General features: G+C 39.4%; 1 protein-coding gene across 2 annotated transcripts in view; it reads left to right on the forward strand.

Moving 5' to 3' along the window:
- The window catches only part of RHEB (Ras homolog, mTORC1 binding), a 42648-nt gene extending 23247 nt beyond the window's left edge, over nt 1-19401 (forward strand). Inside the window, exons 3-8 of one of the 2 annotated variants that reach the window (XM_069778235.1) lie at nt 3675-3742; nt 6902-6984; nt 11229-11285; nt 11386-11433; nt 11973-12054; nt 18883-19401. In XM_069778235.1, the coding sequence (XP_069634336.1) occupies nt 3675-3742; nt 6902-6984; nt 11229-11285; nt 11386-11433; nt 11973-12054; nt 18883-18975 (431 nt within the window). In that variant the 3' untranslated portion in view covers nt 18976-19401. The remainder of the gene's footprint in view (nt 1-3674; nt 3743-6901; nt 6985-11228; nt 11286-11385; nt 11434-11972; nt 12055-18882) is intronic. The other variant, XM_069778236.1, reaches the window with a different exon arrangement.
- Nucleotides 19402-19726: the final 325 nt, after the last annotated feature.

The raw sequence follows: 19726 nt of genomic DNA on the forward strand, positions 1-19726 counted from the left end.
AACTCAAAAATTCTACTGGAATAAAAACTAGAATCTTAATTTGGAACTTGAAGCAAATAGGTCAGAATAGATAATGAAGATGTGCACACAACTCCACCCATCCCCATCTTTGCAGAGATGTCTTTTTGGTTATCATTAGTTCAGTGATTTTGTGTTGCAGGAAAGCTGACTTGACTGCCCGAGCCTCAAAAATGTTTTCTCCAGCTCCTCTGAGGCCTGCCTGGCTGCCCTCTGCTTTTCCTTACAGCTTTGGAGAAGCTTCTAGCACTGTGCCATAGCTCTGTGGTCTTCCTTTCTCCCCTAAACAGGCTCAATAGCTCCCTAAGGAAAGGAATAGTCTTCCCGCAAGGGCTTCCTTCCTCCATCCTGTGTTTTTTAATAAAATTGCGAGTAGAGCATATTAGAAAGGTGGAGGGGCCTGGAGGAACCCTAGTAGTCGTGAAGGGGATACCTATAGGTTTAGATGGGTCTGCTAGAAGCATCTTTAAGGCTAAACTTCTTCCATGCATGTCATGGCAACTGCAATGGAAGGCTGAAGTATGCTTCTTCCCAGGAGTTGCTGATGAGCAGCATTCTCAAGGAGTGGAAATGAGGCTTCTGAGAAAAATTAAATATAGCTCCGTTGCATTACATATCTTAGTGTTGTAAAAGATGTCCTGACAGATAGTGACAGGCATTGACTTTGGAATGAAGACAAGTAGAAAGGGGTGCAAAAGGTGGTAACCAAGGAACCCTTATGAGGTGGTTGTATTTAGCTACCAGCCAGTTGCTCTGTGGGAATAATGTTATACCAGTCACCTTTACTCAGTAGCACTATTGATCTAAAAGCCTGCATTCATATGCCTGGTACTGCTTTTTTATCATAATGGCTTGTTTTCACAGCAGCTGTCATTTTAGTTTTATATGCAAATCACTTCATTCATGTTGGTGTAATTGAAATACACTTGATCTTAGGGTGACGATGATCAGCAGTTGAGGGAGTTGCTGCGTAAGTTACACTTCTGCTGAGCTGTAGCAGCATTCAGGGCTGCACTCTGCACATAATTTTTCCAGAACTTTCTCTGATGGCAGAGTGGTTTAGTTTCTTTGCAATGCAGCCGTTGACTGGTGCACCCTCAACTGTACGCATGTATCTGGTGCTGCGCTGTTCACTGCAGCATCGAATTCTCCAAGTTTCAACAGTGCATCAGAACTGGGAACAATTGTAGGTGAAGGTGGGGTTTGCAGCTTTCTTCATGTAGCTACACTTGAGTTATGCCTTGCAAGGTGTAAATATGTCTTGTTCTGAGATCAGCGTGCTTTATGGAGGTAAAACAGGCTTTACCCATGCTTCAGCTGATGAGCAGCATTTCACAGGTGTTCGTGTTATGACTAGGACTGCAGAGATTGTTCAGGTCTGCTGAAATCTGTCCTTGGCATACCAGAAAGAGCCATGCTGTGCAGTTATCGTATTATTGGTTGTTTGTCTTGCTCATAGGCACAGCAGAAGGCAATGTGTCCCGGGATGATAGGTGATGGAATTGGAAGTGGAGACTTCCTCTGGATCAAGGGGACCTGTGGATCGCTAATCACATTTAATACAGCTGCAGGTTTTTCCCAAGATTAAATTCTTACCAGGAATATTTTTTAAAAACTTCAGCAAAGAAATGGGAGTCACTAATTATGACCACATCAAAGCAGATTTGTGTTCTTGCAGTGGGCTGTTCCTAGTGCTACAAGCCTCTGCACTGAACTAACAGTTCTCCTCACCCAGTCTGTGGTGACTCCTCCACTGTTTCCCTTCCGCTGGCTCTGTCACACTCTGCTTCCAGTACCGATGATGATGATGTCTTTGCTGGGTCTATTCTAGGCTTCTCGAATAGTCTGAAAAAGCTGCCATCTGTCTCTGTCCCTTTTTAAATATTAACTTCATGAGGCTCTTGAAGCTACTTTGATTGCAGAGTGCTTTGATATGCATGTGAAGTGTCAAGACACTAGAGAGAGACTGTTACTTTTAATATACCTGTTAATGCAGTATGTCTCCAGATGAGTCTGTTTTCCCTCTGACTTGAAGCAGTGATATTGTATATAGCAGCACTGCATGTTAACAGCTGTTCAAACAAACAGTTACTTCTGTCCCCACCACAGTATGCATCCAAGGCAAAGAGCTGTTGTGGATTCTTGCTTCATAACCCTAAAATTCTGTGCAGCGATGACAACAGCGTCCAGACAGTGACTTGAGTGCGGCTCGTATGCACATGTGCTAAAGCAGCTTTCTTGGGGGATAGACAGGGTAAGGTGGGAGCTCTCTGAGGCTCCATTTCAAATTGCTCTTGTTGGTATTGTAATGGAGACTGTAGGTATGCTTTACACTGTTTATTTAGATACTCTGCGTTAGTTTGGCATTGCTGTTTGAATTGTTCCTTTTTTTTTTTAAAAAAGGGTGCTTTGATTTACTAGGTGGGCTGAAACCTCCAGTTTCAGATATTTCAGCCCACTTACTCAAGACAATACTCATATTGTGGAGACTTGACAGGGCAACAAGCATTGGCGGGGCGGAGGAAAGTTGGCAAACTTCAGCTTCTAGGAGACCCTGTACAAAACCCAGAAGGCGTAGGCAGGAGACCGCACAGTGGGATCAAGAACATTCAACTTTGCAGCTACGCCAAGCTGTTGGACAACTTAAGAGTATGATGAACAGGTCACTGCAGTGTTAGCTATTTCCATGCTCATCGCTGCAATGAAAGATGAAGCTTCATAGGACTGTTAGTATTTGGGGAAAACCACCTCAACCAGAGGACAACACAAATTTTACTCAATATATTAGTACTGTCCAGTAATTGTGTCTTAACTGCAACACTAAGGACAAAGTGAAGCTCTGAAGGCAGGTCAGTGTGCTCTGTTTGGTACGTGTGGTGCTTGGTAGTACATTATTCCCACAAGAGCCCTAACGCTGTTTGCTTTTGCAGTTGCATAATACAAACACTGAGTAAGATTCCTCAGCTCACAGTGCATTGGCACTACATGAATCTGAGGAAGAGAAGCAATTCTCATCACTATTAGGGACTGAATGTACTTCCTGACTGAGGACTAAGATAGGCTGGTAGCTATGGAAAATGTGAAAGCAACACAGTGAACTTCTAGCTAAATTCTCATTATTTAAGTTTCCTATATTCATAAGCTTGGCTCTGTGTGTTCTAGCCCCCAAAGTTTGGTTTTGGTGTTTGTTTTTTGGTTGTGGTTGTTTTGTTTTGTTTTTAATCCAGGTAATTTACCTCATAATATTTACCTTTAGAAAATTGATCTTGCTGCTTGGAAACTGGGTAAAATGTCTTATAATAAGTTCAAACTTAGCTTTGATGCTAATTGTATTTTAAGTGTTTTCTGTTACCACAAATTACAGTTGCCTGGAAGTCTCTTAGAAATGCATGTAAAAACCCTTTTCACTCTTCCCTTTTAAGGAAGTAAAGGAGAAACTGCTGCATCCAATGTGAGGAGAATCTTGAAATTTTAAAGTAAATTTCTGAGTTTCGTTATCTGCAATACACTAGTTAAAAGTACAGCCACCTGATCTAGGCTTTTACTGCTACTTTAAAGCCTGTAACTAAAGTTCTTTTTCTTAGTGCCTTGGCTGATGGTGATCCCTTCCTTGGTGTATAATTCTGACATTTTTATGTATTTCTTTTTTGTTCTAGCTTTTACAAAATTGATCACAGTAAATGGCCAAGAATATCACCTTCAGCTGGTTGACACTGCTGGTCAAGTAAGTTATCTTTCTTTCTTTGGATCTTTCTTCAGAGTTAAAACAACAGGTATTCATACTCCTGTCCAGCTAAGTTGGTAACAACCATGCGTTCAAAGGTGAAGGTTAACTTAAATGATTCTGCCTTATTGTTTAGCCACTAAAGAGCAATGTTTCTGTAGTGTTTATTTAAAGGCTTTGTTTTGGTTTTTTGTTTGGTGGTGGGGTTTTTTTTTTTCCTGTCTGTTGAACGTATGTCTAAAAAAGTGAAGAAGGAACTGCTTTAACTCTGATGTACCAAAAGTTCATAAGTAGCGTGCTTGATATTTACGGACTAAACAAGCAGTCTTGCTTTAGATGGGAAATGTCACTTCAGTAAACCATGGAGAAGTTTTTTATGACTTTTTCCTATTTGTGTGCTCCAGCTACGCCACTGTGACTTGTATCCACGAAGTAGTCATGGGGAATAGATAGAAATGCATATAGGTAGTAGTTACTGGGCTACCAATAAACTACTGCAGTTTGTTTACATTTTTATGTGATGGTTCGTGCGTGCTTCTGAGCCTTCACATAATGACAGGGAGCACAGGAGGAGACAGTGAACGCATGTCCTGTAGTATGGTCAGTAGCTTCATTAAGTACGGGTGTTCATTATATGGTGCTGCTTGGCTGAACTTGCGCTGCATGTTCCATGCACAGGAGTGCTCTGTCTTTGGAAAGACTCTGTGTTAGGAAAAAAAAAAACAGAACAGGGACTGTTAAACCCCTGTATTTTTATCCTAAACTTTTTATTGCTTACATTTTCTTGCCTTCCATGATTTCTGATATTATGCCTTTAGGTTTTTTCAAACTGAGTAGTGTTAGACGATGTTGGTGGTGTAAAATACGCTGCCAGTACTTAAGACTTTAAAGCTTCAGGATGCTTGCTCATAGCTGGGAGACTATTCAGAAGGGTTGTAACCTTCTAGGTATGTTTATTGCTTTCTTTGAAGAGAGCTACGTGTTTTAAGAATAACCATGCTGTATTTATATGGTGTCAGCTTGTGGTGCTAATCAGCAACACTATATCCACTTACAATCTGTCAGAGGTGTCTGAAAGGATTAGAAACACAATACTGGCCACACGTTCTGGGGCAAGATTGTTTGATGGGGAATGTTCTGCAGAGGAGAGCAAGGTTGAGAGATGGGCAGGGTGAGAAGTGTGAGCAGCTCCATAGGTTTCACTTTGTGCCAATATGAGTGTGCTTGCCTTACATCTCCAGTTGTAGTGTAGTGATAAAAGTAAAATTTCTCTTTGAGGAAGAAAGGGCCTTCTGGGAGGGCAGTGTAACTTCACTGGTGACATACCTCTATTGCTGAGGTTTATTTTTAGGGTTGATTTAATGTTATACAGTATTGTAAAACCAAAACAACTTCTTTCCCAGCATGTGGTTATTTTCAGATTTGATTCTTCCTGTGAATGACTTGAACTTTGAGTTCTGACTCACAGGCTTAGAGGGGAGAGCTGATGTTGGGTTATTGAAGGTGTGGCTTGGACAGATTTCTAGTATGAAGTTTGTCTTGCTTGATGATCCATAGGGAGTCCTTATGTGTATACAGCATGGCAAGAATTATATTGTAGGTTTGTTACGTGCTTGAAAACTTGTCTATGACTTGAAAAGTTACAGCTACATTGTTTTATCACTTGGCAAAGCTCTTAACTTGACCCTCAAGTTCCAGGAAGCATAGCAGCTTTTCTTCCTTCCTCTAACAAGATAAAAATTAAGTAATGAATTAGAAACAGTTGAGGTTATGGCACTTACTTTTCTTGGTACTCCTCTTCTGTCCTGTGCCTCTTTATCTTTCATGGTTATCTATACAGCTTTGCGTAGTTTGGTTAAACAGGAGTCTTGGTACAGGATCACAGAAGAGGAGTGCAAAAGGAAATCTTACCCAACACCAAATTCCAGCTGGGGCAATCCTGAGAAATTCCAGGTAAAGTCAAACAACTACAGAGTTGCACTTTCACCTGTTTTACACGCAGACTAGCTCAGATCCCTTCTGTATTGACTTTGGGATTACATGGCCAACTGAAGTGGCAGTTTGGCATTTTAGTGAAGATGGGGGAGGGCTGCCCTCACTGTGTAGCAATAAAGGCAAATAAGGGCATCTTTTGTCAAGTGCTCTTCTTCAGACTATTTTGGCTGAATCTGTGAAGTTGATTTATAAAGGGTTTTTCCTCATTTACCAGCTGAGGAAGTTTGATTCCTTTTGGCTGTCTAGATTTAAGCTGCATGATTGCACTGCTCCATCTGTTCAGTCATGACAATATACAGAGAGGTTATGTGGTCTTAAGCTAAAATTAACATCTTGAGAAGCATAGGTTTAAGAATTTGAGAACTCGTACATTAAGAAGTGTGGCTCTTGTGAAAACGTAAATGTTTCTTGGGAATATGTATTAGAACAATTTAGATTTTTAACATGGGATTTGTACTATTTGTGTTGCGTTACCTGCAATATGTCAGTCTGTTTCATTTACCTATTTGGTCAGTTCCTTTTCTACAGGGGTAATAAGTTCCTGGTGTTTTGTTTGTTTCTTTTAATTAAACACTTGTCATATAATGTAAACTTCTAGTTGTCATAAAGCAACTAATAACTGTATTTCTTGCATCTGTAGTTGGTGAGCATTAGTTAGTTAGTAAGCCACAGTTAATTCACTTCCTAACAAATCCCTTAGGTAATTTAGATGTGATCAGTGTCACTTGAAATTACGAACTGGTAGATCCTGTCGTCAGCTGTTGAAATTAGGAATTTGAAATGTATCACCAGCAAGATAAGAAGCGTAATTGCTAATTAGTGGTAGGACAGAGTGGATGTTTTGTACTAATACAAACTGATAATTAAGCAGGATAAGAGGATTGGGAATAGCTTTAGCTGATCCATAGTCTTAGAGGGAATAAACCAAAAAAGCTGTGGATTAAATTTTAGAGTATACAGACTGGCTCAGCTTTCTCTTAATTTGGTAAAGATTCCACATCTGACATTATGATGAAAAAACTTAATTCTGAAAGTACTACCTATACAAAATGGCCCTGCACCTCACATCTTACGAATATGACCAACTTCTCTGGTAGTGACCTGCTAGCATCAAGTTCTGAACAGTGACAGTAAGTAATTTTAAATGCAATATTCCTTCTACAGGATGAATACTCCATATTTCCTCAGACGTACTCCATAGACATCAATGGCTACATTCTTGTTTATTCAGTCACGTCAATAAAAAGGTAATAAAATCTGTTGTGTTCTTCTGGTTCATATATTAACCAGATATATTCTGGGTTCACCTCCTGCCTCTGCTATACTTTCTTTACATGTGTTTAATTCATTTAATCTTTCTTTCCCTTAGAAGTATAATGGAAATTAAAATTAATGTTTTTTCAGAAATTTCCCCTCAGATCCAAATGTCACAGACACTTTGCAGATTAATATGCAGGGTACCGTGTAAGAAATGAGACAGTGCTGAACTACGTTGTTTGAGGTGTAAGTAAAAGTACGTAGAATGATTTCAGGAATAAGTAGACTTTATTGTTCTAGCATCAGATACAAAGGCATACTTAAATATGAACCTGAAGGGCACTGTACATTTATGTGAAGTACCCAATTAGTTGCTAGATCAGTCCCTCAGCCTTGTAGCTCACTGCTGTACTGAGATTTCTTTGACTTCTTGTCTTGGATTGTCCTGGTTAACCATGAGAAATTTTTATATAAATAGCAATATATGACTTTTGGCCTGTAGACTTACTTTTGACAAGCTGCAGCAAATAATCTTACCTGAAAATTTTCCCAGAGTATCTATTTTGTCCTTGCTGTTAGCTGCTCATTCTCACATGAGGACAGAGTCCATTGTAGCTGGAGTTAATTTACTTGCAGGACGCATCTCAGCCTTCTTCTAAGGCATTGTTATCTTCTGTCATTTTGTCTCTTTCTCTGGTCATCTTGCTTTGTTTAAATACTGGTCATTCTTGAATAGATCTTAATTTTCTAATATTGTATAGCATCTTTGTTTTGACAGCCAAAATAGTCCTATTTTCTTAAATTTTTGTTTAAGTAAAATGATTAAGACCTTAGACCTTTCACTCTCATCAAGTAGAAGAGAAGTTGATGCTTCCTTTCTACTTGCAAGGAAGCTCCTCAGCTTTTTATGAGTGCTGAAGCGTTCCATGTCTTTTCCTCTGAACCGGACAAAACTGGTTGTCTCAAGTGTTCTTTAGTAGACCATAATAAAATACAGGCAAAACAACTTCCCTGTTAGCTCTTGTGTGCTTCTCCAAGAAAGGATACAGTCTGGTTATAAACTTCCATTGCTTGCAAGGTCTTTAATGTTGAACATGTTTTCACAGTCCTTCATTCTTGGTTTTCTTCTTTAGTTCTGAAGTAGCGAAGGGCAAGCACGTGTGTTCTGGAGGAAACGCAACAGATGTTAGGCTTTCATGTGTGTCTAGAGATACTAAGCTAACTTCAGTTCCTTCCGTTCCTTCCTTTCCATCAGAGGTTCAGTGTTGGTGCTAACTCACATGAAATAGGAGTTAGTATTCTCAGCCTTAAGTGGACAATGTTCATTGATAAGTAGTACTGTGAGGACAAAAATGTCTTTGACTAAAATCAACATAGACCAGTTGGAAGCTTCTACAGCTTGTGCTATTCCCTGGTTGGCAGCTAAAGGACATGATCTTTTTCAGCTACTCCAGTTGTTGCCTCAGGATGTCTTGAGCTTAGCAGCACAAATGAGGAAATGAAAATCTGTTTCCTGTGGTAGCATTCGATCAGTTAAAACAGAAACCAAATTATGGTGAAAATACTGACAGAACAAGATATGTTATGACTGTAGGTAGATAGTCTTCATCAGTATTTTAGTCTTGATCAATTTATTCCAAGTTTTTTTCGTTTCTTCCTTTAAATTTCAAAGTATCAATGATCCTGTTTTGTTCAATTCCTTATGTTCTGTATCAAGACAGTATTTAGGCAAGAGGAAAGATCTTCCACAGTACTGTGGTAGCTTAGATGACTTGCCCAGGCAATCAAATTACAGTCACCATCTGTCTTGACTTTGACAAAGTGTGTATATTGATCTGAGTATTGAACCAGCAGGGGTGAGAGCTTTGACAGCAAACTTAATAGAAATGCCCTTTTAAAATTATCATCTTCCCTGCTAACCTCCAGTGGGAAGTTTAAATGGGACTAGAGTAAAAGCTAATGCCCTACATTTTTCATATTCCCAGGCTCTCAGCAGCAAGGTTACTGGAAGGCTTTTGCTCTAGTTCAGCTTAATTAAATTCCAATTTTGTATCTTGCTAGGTTCCATGATGTGTAACACGTTTATCTGACAGCTAGTCAGGGTTTTTTTTGTTGTATTTCACACATTATGCTGTTTGCTGTAGCCCTATTTGCTTGACAGAACCGGAAAGAACCTCTTATGGTCTCCAAATCCCTCACTATTTTGCGACTTGATGTGATAATGCTCTCTTTGGATTGGTCGATATCTGTCTTATAGTGTGTCCCTGCTCCTTCTAGCCTTATTAATTTGAAAAGCTTTCTAGAACATTAAATTGATCTGGTCAAGCCAATTTCATTCCTGGCAGTTCTTAGCAACTTGTTTCTGTGTCAGAATTGTGTTTGAGTTTAAATAGCACTTCTCTTGATTTCCACCCTGATCTGTTGACAAAGATCAGTTGTTTATTTGTGCTATTTTTACTAAAAGTGGAGCTCGTGAACTATCCTAGGCAAGCAGATAGGTACACAGAATTGGGGAATGAAGAGTCCAAGTTGAAGAAGAACACTTTGCAGGATTGTGCCCTGGAACCTCAGGTGAGGACTCGCCAGAGCGCTGTGCCATGGCATGGTGTTTTTCGGGCTATGCTGGGAACAGCACACCTAATAGTGGAAAGGAAGCAGTGATTGTACTATGTTAGTGGTTTGGTTATCCTGTGGCTAGTATGCTAGATCTTTACTGTTGCTTCAGACTGAGAAACAGTTCTGTGGTCTGTAGCAGATTTTTTTCTATAGCATTTTTATTCTTCTTTCAGTTTGCAGGATCACCTGTGTACCAATGCCTCTTAACTTTGTCACAACCAACCTCCATTTGATTCTTTATTTTTTAAATAATTATAAGAATGAAAGTCCAAGACAAGTTCTCAAGACCAGAATTTCACTAATACCTTTTCAGCATAAGCTCATTGTAACCCTAAAGTCCTTTCACTGATTCCACATTTTTATGTAATCTGTAGTGTCGTACTTAAGTTACTAATAGTAAGTTGTGCCAGACTGTCACGCTTTTATTTGCAAAGAACTCATTTTCTTGATAGGATATACTAAAACTATTAGCTGAACATGGAGAAGTATTGTGTTCTACTCAGTTGCGAAAACTATTGGAAGTCAGACAAATTGATCTACTTGACAGAAAATCCTTCTTAAATATGGTAGCATTTATTGTTCCAGAAGTGAGAAGTTTTAATGATTCAGATAGCTTGAATAGTGTTTTTAGGCACCAGTTCTTTGAGAGCTCTGAGTTGGAAGTGTGTTTGAGTGCCACTCTGTTTTTAAGAGTTTCAATTCTAATTGAAATGCAGTGCAAGTGAAGACACTGCCTGTAGCTAATGACCTTGGAAGTTGGAGAAGTTTTGGTCACTTTTTTGTTGTCTAGTTGTGTGTCTTGTCTGTGAGCCTGTGTGCCTCTCTCAAAACAAATCTGAATTGTGTACTTCATGTACCAGCATTTTTTCCATAATGTAATTAGAGGAGCACAACATCTGCTCTTCAACCCTGTTTATAGCTTGTTCTCAAAAGTACTAGATGTCAAATGCAGTGGATTTTGTTAGTGAGGTTTTTGGCTTCTTAGTATTTCACAGTACTGCTTCTTACCTCCTGTCATCCAAACTTGACGTACATGGTAGCTGAACAGGCAACAAGTATTTGAATAACCAGTTTCGATACCATCTTGCAGATCAGTTTACTCACTTTCCAGAGAAAATTAGAATTTAGGCTTCTTTTGGCTTTCACATAAATAAAACTAAAGAATTCTATATGAACTAAGTGTCCTTAAAAAAATAATGTATTCTTTCAAGATGGAGTGTGATTAACTAAATAATTTTTCTTTGAAACTGCTCTAATTTGATATGCTCATCCAGGATTGTTGGACTCCAGCAGTTAAATTTCTTACTGCAGATACAAACCAGATGAGAGGTGGGAGAGGCTTTTAGTGATTCTATGCTAGATGCGTTGGTCCTGGGTAATGTTATTTATTTCTGCAAATATCATAACTGGGGAGGCATAGGTTAGTCTTTGCTGCTTCTGGAACCATTTTGTCTGTTGTACACAAATCGGTAAGACTTTCAGCATCTTTGTAGTTCTGCCACTATACATAGAGTAAGTTTTAAACACAGCAACCTACATATGCATTTAATTGCTTGTGTATCGGGTATTAAGGATAAACATTGGAGTGCATGTGTGACTTCATCCCTTTATTTTGCAGTTTTGAAGTGATAAAAGTTATCCATGGCAAGTTATTGGATATGGTGGGAAAAGTCCAGTAAGTAGTGACACTTTCATCTCATTTCATTGCAGGCATGTTACTAGTACTTTGTTCAGTATACTGTAACTGTTCTGAAGTTCTGAACTTTCTTTCACAGAATACCCATTATGCTGGTTGGAAATAAAAAAGACCTGCATATGGAACGGTATGTGAACTCCAGTATGTGTGAAATGCAAGACAGCAGCCGGCATTCCTGTGGCTGCAAAGCGCTAGTTTTGTTCTTGGCTTTCTGTAACTAAAATCAAATTGTAGGTTAAAATAAGGTACTGGCAAAGTATTTGTGTCCAGAATGCGAACTAGGAGCCATGAACTTTTGTTCTAATGTTGACTTTTGCTATAAGGTTCCAGGGATGGTCATTTAACACTTCAGGTTTTTTTTTAAATAAGTAACAGAAGTGTATTTTTCACAACTGTAAAATACCAGATGATATTACAGATTATGAAAACAAAGCAATACTGTGGGACAACTGCTCTTCTGGGTCACATAGCAGTTTTACCTGGCCCAGTAGTGTATTTGACAACAGCCAAAAGCAAATGCTCTGGATCAGACTTCACAAAACATTCCTATTACATGCATTTATGTGCTTCAGTACTCTGAGGTCTTTCCTGATGTATCAAATTCCAATTCTTTTGCAAGTTATAAAGAAACATACTTTTTTTTTTTTCTTCTTCTTCTTTGTTCAGGGTGATCAGCTATGAAGAAGGGAAAGCTTTAGCAGAATCCTGGAATGCAGCTTTCTTGGAGTCTTCTGCTAAAGAAAATCAGGTAACGGATTTAAGATTCACTTCATTCGAATAGCAATGTAATGGAATGACTCATAGTTTCACTTAATAAAGGAAGCTAAAATATTTGCATGTATTCTACAGATATTTTGTGTGGATGGTTGGAAACAAAATGGCTGTCTACATTCAGGTTTATGTATACAAGTTTTTCCATGCAACTGTAAATGGAAGGAGGAAGTGAAGAACTGAAAGTTAAGCTTCACTGAACATAGCAGAACACTTACTGACAAACTAAAACTCGAATCCACGTGGTGGGTGGAACAGGGTCTGTGATCTGCTGCACTTACCTTAAATAGGGGGTCATTGTGTTGGCAGAGGAGTGAGTTGGTATAAAGGAACGAACCTCACGTTTTAAGGTGCTAGGCAATGTTCTGTCTCTCTAATGTGGGGAACAATTGTTTTGTGGGTCTATGGTGGGGGGTGGGGGGAACAAACAAAAATATTAAGAGTACAGCAGAGGCTGTCAGACACTATTGTGATACAGCTGTAGTGAAGATGCACAATCTGACGCAATATAACCTGCACACGTTTACACTTGTTGGTTTCCTATCACAGAAAGAAAGTGTTTAATTATATGTTAAATAACATCATATTCTTGGTTGCTCTAACTAACTTTCTTTTAAAATGCCTCCTAAATATGTTCTGGTATTTGAATTTGTTCCTGTGGCTGTTAATAATATTTTGTCATTGATTTGACACCTTATGTATCTAAGCTACAAGAGCCTCCTAGTTTGGGCTTGAAGTAATGGAAAACTGCTGCAGATTGGGGTGGGAGGTGTCTTTTTTTTCCTCTCTCTCTCTTTCTTTTTTTCCTTTCTATTTTTTTTTCCCTATAGGTCTCAACAGGGTCAAAGCTTTTGCTTTTTGAAAATACAGACATATGATAAGGTCAAAAGGACATTGTCAGGCTCGTTTTAAACAGATGAATCCTTATACAGAAGAAATGCTTACATTGTGTCATATTTAACCTAGCATACCGCATCCTTGGCCTCCTTGATAACATCAGCACAATCAAAAGGGCAATCCTATAGCTAGGACAGGACCTGTTTAAGCAGCCATTCTTTCTGTCTACTGTCCCCAAAAGCAAAACAAATAGCTTTTATCCCATGTCTGTTGTCAACAATTCTACAAGTTACTTGAGTAAAGTTGGATTTTCCCTGAAAGAAAAAATTGCATTTTTTTTCTCCAGATATGGAACAGTTGGAGTTAGTTTATCAGTACTTCTGTATCTGTCTAAGACTTGAATTAACCTTGTCAAAATTGGGCATGATGAAAGTATGAAATTTCTCAATATCTTCTCTGTACTGCTGGAAAGCTTCAAAGGCATACCCAGGGAGACTAAATTGACAGTCTAAAGAATAAACCAGTTAAAAGCATCTGATCCTCCCCCCCCCTCCCCCCCCTTTATTTTAAATGACTTAATACCTCTGGATTAGGCAAAGCTATTGCCTGTATTCTTTTTCTTTTGGCATATGTTTGCAATGTGTAACAGCGTAGCAATTGATATCTAGCAGAATATCCTACTGATAACTTTTCTGAGGTTTGTATTGTTCGTGGTTCAAGAAAAAAAAGTTGAGTATATTTATGCAAAGAAGCTGTGAGCTGTATATGATGCTTGGCATATCTTGCATATTAAATTGCTGCACTAACAAAGTCCCATTGACTGCCATGTATTTGTGCCTGTTCCTTAGTCTCAGGCTGTCTATACTAAGTTATGCTGCCAGCTGAAATTTTCGTATCAAACTTTGTAGGCTTCAGAGAAATCAGAATGGCAGTTGTATGTCAGATATTCAAAACTCTGTACAGTCCTGTACAAATACCATGAAAAATCAGAAGCTGTGTTCATTCTTGCTGTCAGAGGTGTTCTTACCAGGTCTTCATTTCAGTAGGATCCTTCAGAATAGTGATGGCAGGTTGCTGTAAAATCTTATCACTGGATTTAGACGCAGGTTGTTAGAAACAGGTGCTTGAACACAATTCTTCCTTCATGCCTCCTACATAATACACTTGGTAAATTAGTCTGGCTTCAGAAGGCCTCAGAAGTTTGGGAGATCATATGTCACTTCTGAGATGGGTGCTCACAGCATGTGACCATCTTTCAGGCTCTCTGGTGTGCTTCCTTTGGAGGTTTGGGATGTATGGAAGAAAGTGTGAAGGAGCCCAAAACTGGGACGGGTGTCTTAGTCTTCTTGCAAATGGTTGCAGAGGAATGCTCACCTCTGAAGAGGTGTAAGATTGAGCTTTGAGAGCGAAGTGTGGAGTCTGGAGCTGTGAGGTGCTAGGGGGAAACAGGAGATGCCAGGCATTGTAGCATCCCTTCTTATGAGTTAGACAGGAGCACTTTTGAGCTGATCTGGGTTTTTTTCCTCCAAATCCTAATTTGGCAGGATCAAAACAGACCTCTATCAACACAGGATATCTTCTCTTACTCCAAAACTGTCCCTGGTTTGGGGGGAGAGGGTTTATTTTGAACTTAGTAACAAGGCGTGTTGTCTTTCTCCTGGTACTGAACATTCACCTGATGTAAGCCAGCATTACTGGAAAGAGAAGTCTGTCGGCACTTTTTTGCTTGGAGGTTCATCCAAATCATCACCTGTACTGGCTTGGTACAGCAAATGTAACTTGCCTATGAAGATAAAGTCTAAACTCTTTCCAAAACTGCTTCAGATTCTGTTTGCTTTACAGAAAGCTAATTTGATGCTTAAAGGGATGAGCTGGACTGGATTGGGAATTTAGAGCTTAAGAACTTCAGCAGAGACATCAAACCTTCCTGACTAGGAGGAAGTCCGTTAATCCTTTATGTCTGAATCCTAGCCATCTCTATTTGGTAGGTGTGGAGCAAAAGTATGGCAATTTCTAGTATGCTGGTCTGAAATTGGTTTGCTATGTGATGTTCTTTGCAGCAGCAAGGAGTATGTCTACTTGCTAGATGGGTTAGACCAAACTCGATCAATCAGCGATGTGGTCTGTCCTTTGTAACACCTCTGTTTGCAAGGAACTGCTGAAACCAGAGAAGATACTCCTATAACAGGTTTTGATAGCAAAGGTCCTTTTCCCCCTACAAGGGGGTGGGAGACCATTGACTTCTCCCTGCTTTGGCCAAAAAAAAATCCTTTTGGAGCATCTGTGAGAGTCCTGGGAGCATGGCTGTACTCTATTGGGCAACTAAAATAGTTCTGTAGATTAAGTTCAGCAAACTAGACCTATTCTGCCAGGAGTTATCAAGAGATACCACATTCCAGAAATGGCATGACTTTGAATAGATGGAAAGCGATAGAGGCAAAGATCAAAGCTGTGGTAATGATAAATGGTAGCGGCTGGCAAGAGTTCTTAAGGTCAGATATATTTGAGGCTATGTATCAGCTCCTCCAGACAAGGGTGACCTGGTAGGACTTTTGGAGGAGCCTGCATATCAGCAACACATCAGTTATCAAGGGAAATCCCTGGGATTTGAGAAGGCAATTCTGAGACTTAATGGAAAAGACTTCTTTTAGATTACTGCTGGGCTGTTACTGTCATATCTTCTCAAGCTGCTTAATTATTACCAGATATGTTGAACTGCTTTGGCTAACTTCAGGAGCTTTGAGCCTTTCTTGTGGAATTCCCTGCTTTGTTTCACCTAAGCCATAGTATAGTGCTTCATCTTAATCCCAGTACAATAAAGCGGTAGCTGTTTGAAATACAACCAGAATCCAAATTGGTCTTAAACCCAGCTGAAGCTGGGAGCCAACTTTTACTGGAATTTAGGGAGTAACGAGCAGCCAAGTTGTATTCATCCAGCTACGCAAAATTCATTAGATAAATTTGTTTTAGAAGGGGCAAGGAAGTAGCAAAAAATCTACTTCTCACTCTCTTAGAAAGCAATTGCTTGGGCATTGCTTCTTTTTCAAGAGCAGCTTCATCTTCAAGCTCAGAAGAGGCAGTGCTCAGTAAATGCTTCAGAGTGGTTTGGGATCTTAGCCCTTCTCCAGGGGTCTGACATGTTTACCTGGGAAAGTGTGTTTGGCCTGGCAAAGGATGGAGGGAAAAACCTCTCTTCCTTTACCTGACTATTGTTCAAGTTCCTTTGCCCGGTTCTGTGCCAAGATAAACTAGTAGTATGAGCAGTTGAGAGTTTTGTCTTTGAAATAATAGAACAGTTGCATAGTAGAAAAATACAGCATACCAAAGGATGACTCCGGCGGCTGTGGGCCAGTTGAGCCTCTGGTGTCTCTTGCACGCTGCTAAGCTCTCTAGGCAGCATGTGTTGCCCAGGCTAACATCTATTTTGTTTCCTCAGGGAGAAAGGTAGAAGAAAGCCAGATGGCTTTCTGTAGGCTAGGTGTGACCCACATTCTGTAATTGGACCATATGGAGACAGAGGCATATAAAGTCTGGCTGTGTTCTTTATTCCTTGTCACACAACACAGCTTCCTGCATTGTTTAAAAGCTCATCCTAAAATTCTATAGGATATTTGGGCTGAATTACAAAATCCTGAGCGTTAACTGTAGGACAGTGATTAAACCTTCTTAGTGAATACATATTTTCTGTGAAATGAATTAACAAGCCCTGTGAACTCCTACATCTTAGTGTCTCAGGCAGCATGTTTTTGACAGAGAATTTATAGCTTCTTGGTTGACAGAATAAGTTGTGGAGGTTTTTTAATGGGTGCTTTGAAGCCAGGTTTATCAAGAACTTGTGCATTAAAATGAAACCATTGAAAATTTCAACTCTAAGTAAGGAAACATTGGTGCAGCATATTCGTAAATCAATATATCACCAAGTTTTGGTTAAGGGAAACTCTTCATTAGTGGAACCAGCTTGATAGCAACTGCAGTCCTGACCATGGTTCTCCTAAGTCTTAATTTGCCCAGGAAACATGTTGTATCATTACTGGACTAATGAGCCACTTCTGTCAGATTCTGTTGGGATTGCAGGGAAACTCCATTATACAGAGGAATACTCCATTTCCAGCTGATGAATAGTTCCAGAGATAGTACTGTGCACAAACAGTATAAATATGGAAAACTTTAAAATTCAGTCTGATCTTGTTAAGATTGCTTTAAGATAGTTGTGGGGCTACTTCAGTCAATGGGATTAATTTGGAAGTGTTCCAATTAAGAATTATACTTTGTGGAGGCGGAAAAACATCTGTCAGGTCAGAACACATAAATCACAGGGTGCTCTTCAGCCTGTTGATTAAAATCAACAAAACCCCCTTTTTATCATCTTTCATAATGTGACTGCTTTTATATAATGACTATACTTTCCTTAAGGAGCATATGCTTGAAATTCATGAAACGGATGGCTAGAGGTTAGATAAACTTAAAATGGCATGTCTGAGATCATCAGGAGACCATTTCCAAGTTGAAGATTCACATGCTGAAGTACTGATCATCTGGTGAATCTTCAGCTCAAAAGTACGTAGAGAAGAAAAACACTTCAGAATTGTCCTTGACTGCCTAGAAGTAATTTAAGAAGAATACATCTATACTACAATCTCAGATGCTGCATGTTGTAGTTTCTGCATATTGTGATGGAGGCTAGTGTACAGTTTTTAAACCCTTAAAACTGAGTGAATGCTGAAATACCAGAGTAACAGTGTAAGGTATTTACTACAGGTAGCATTCATGATGTTCTCCCAGATGCCTTACTCTCCCCGTCTTTCTGTGTCCTTAAAGACAAACAATCAAAACCCCACCAAAAACCTAACTACACTTAATCAATCAAATTCTTCTGTAAAATCTCCTGAACCACTTAAGTGGTCTGACATCCTTTCTTAGTGTCTGCTTCAGTTGCAGTTTCCCGTGAAAATAAGTTTGTCTTTCCATCCCAAGATTTTTAACTTGCACTCATTAGCACGTGTGTGTTTGGGGAAGTATCACCCTTCTGAGCTCACGCACTCTGTTTCCTCGCCTGGTGCTTCAGCAGGGAAGAGCCTTTTTCACCAGACTGCTTTATGCTCAGTGTGGAGGGAGGAGATTCGGTGTAGACCAAGCGGAGTTGATAGCAGAACAAGTGACCCCTACTCTGAGGGTACTTGCTGCCTTCCCTCTGAAGGAGTGAAGGGATCCATAGTGCATGTGTGGCTTGTGATTTTGCAGAGGGACTCTGTGTAATCCTGTATGCTCCATACAGTAAGCTAGAATGTATGAGCCTGACCATGTTAGCAATGGCTATCCTATAGTTCAAGCTGTTTAAAATACAAAGCCCCTTACTCTCAGAAGGACTTTATCAAAGGATATTGCTTAATATTAGGCAATGGCTAGTTTGGCTCATGTTTTCCCCTCGTGTTCTTGCACCGTGTCTTGCAACCTATAGGTAAGATGAGAAAATTAAGAATATTCAAGTAACCCTTATGCTGGGCTGTGAAAGTCAGTGTTTTGAGCTGAAAAATCTGCTGCCTTCTGTGCAAGTACTTGGAATCTTAAAGATTCCTTAAAGGAAATAAATTGGTTTATTCTCTGGAGCAGCACAGCATCAGAATCTTCAATGCTGTCAGTCACTCAGTGCAAGCTTACTATTTAAAATAAAACCGAATTATAGTTATTAGCTCTGTTGTGAGTATGGCTCAGTTTATACTTGCCCTTCCTGCAGTGATGGAGAAAATAGCTGAGGATTGCTGTGGAATAGGGGTTTACACTTTTCTTCCAAAAGGTTGTGTTCAAAACTGAAATTACCCTATTTTCCCTCTTTGATTTTGGAATAAGCTTTGGATGTGCATTTGTCTGCTGGTGTAGCCGGTAAAACTGCTAACATCTTTTTTAAATTATTTTTTCAGGGAGTGGGCAGTTTCTCCTTACCTACTAATGCTGTATTCTCTCTTTACAGACTGCCGTTGATGTTTTTAAGAGGATAATTTTGGAGGCAGAAAAGATCGATGGGGCAGCTTCACAAGGGAAGTCTTCATGCTCAGTAATGTAATTCCACTGCAAAACCTGAAAACACTGGGAATACATTCTACCTGAAGAAGCAAAACTGCCCATTATCTTTAAGGATAAACTATGCTTCTTTTTTTTTTTTTATTTTTATTTTTTTTTCTTCTGTTAACCTGAAAGATAAACAGTTGGTTTGGAGCCTTTCCCTTCAGATTATGTTAAACTCTGACTCCTGTGCAAATGGCTTCACTTCCATTTTCAAATTTTAAGCAATCATATTTTCAATTTATATATTGTATTTCTTAATATTATGACCAAGAATTTTACTGGCATTAATTTTTCAGTGTAGTTTGTTGGTTAGAATAATCATCAAAATGATGCATATTGTTACACTACTATTAACTAGGCTTGGATATCAGTGTTTCTTTGTGTTAAATGTATACTTGTAAATAAAATAGCTGCAAACCTTAAATGCTCTGTTTATAACGTTTTGTTGATTATTCCGTATCAACTTTTTTTTTGTATGAAAAATGTTCACCTGCTGACCTTAAGAGGAGGCGTGAGATCCTTGGAGCCAGTGGATGGTTTGACTATTGCTCGGGAAGTTGTTTGCGAGTGATCCCAACCATTTTTTGCTGCTAGAACTCCCGGCTGGCCAAGTAGCTCAGCTGTGCTTTGTGCTCGTTCGTGGGAAGGAGACACAAGTGAAGTGACACCTTTGATTTGGAGGGGAAGGTTTGGGTTTTCAGTCAGACAACCTGCACTGTATTTTTCCTCTGTAACCTGTTAAAGAGTTG

The sequence above is a fragment of the Haliaeetus albicilla genome, chromosome 2 (assembly GCF_947461875.1).
Source record: "Haliaeetus albicilla chromosome 2, bHalAlb1.1, whole genome shotgun sequence".
Lineage (NCBI taxonomy): Eukaryota > Metazoa > Chordata > Aves > Accipitriformes > Accipitridae > Haliaeetus > Haliaeetus albicilla.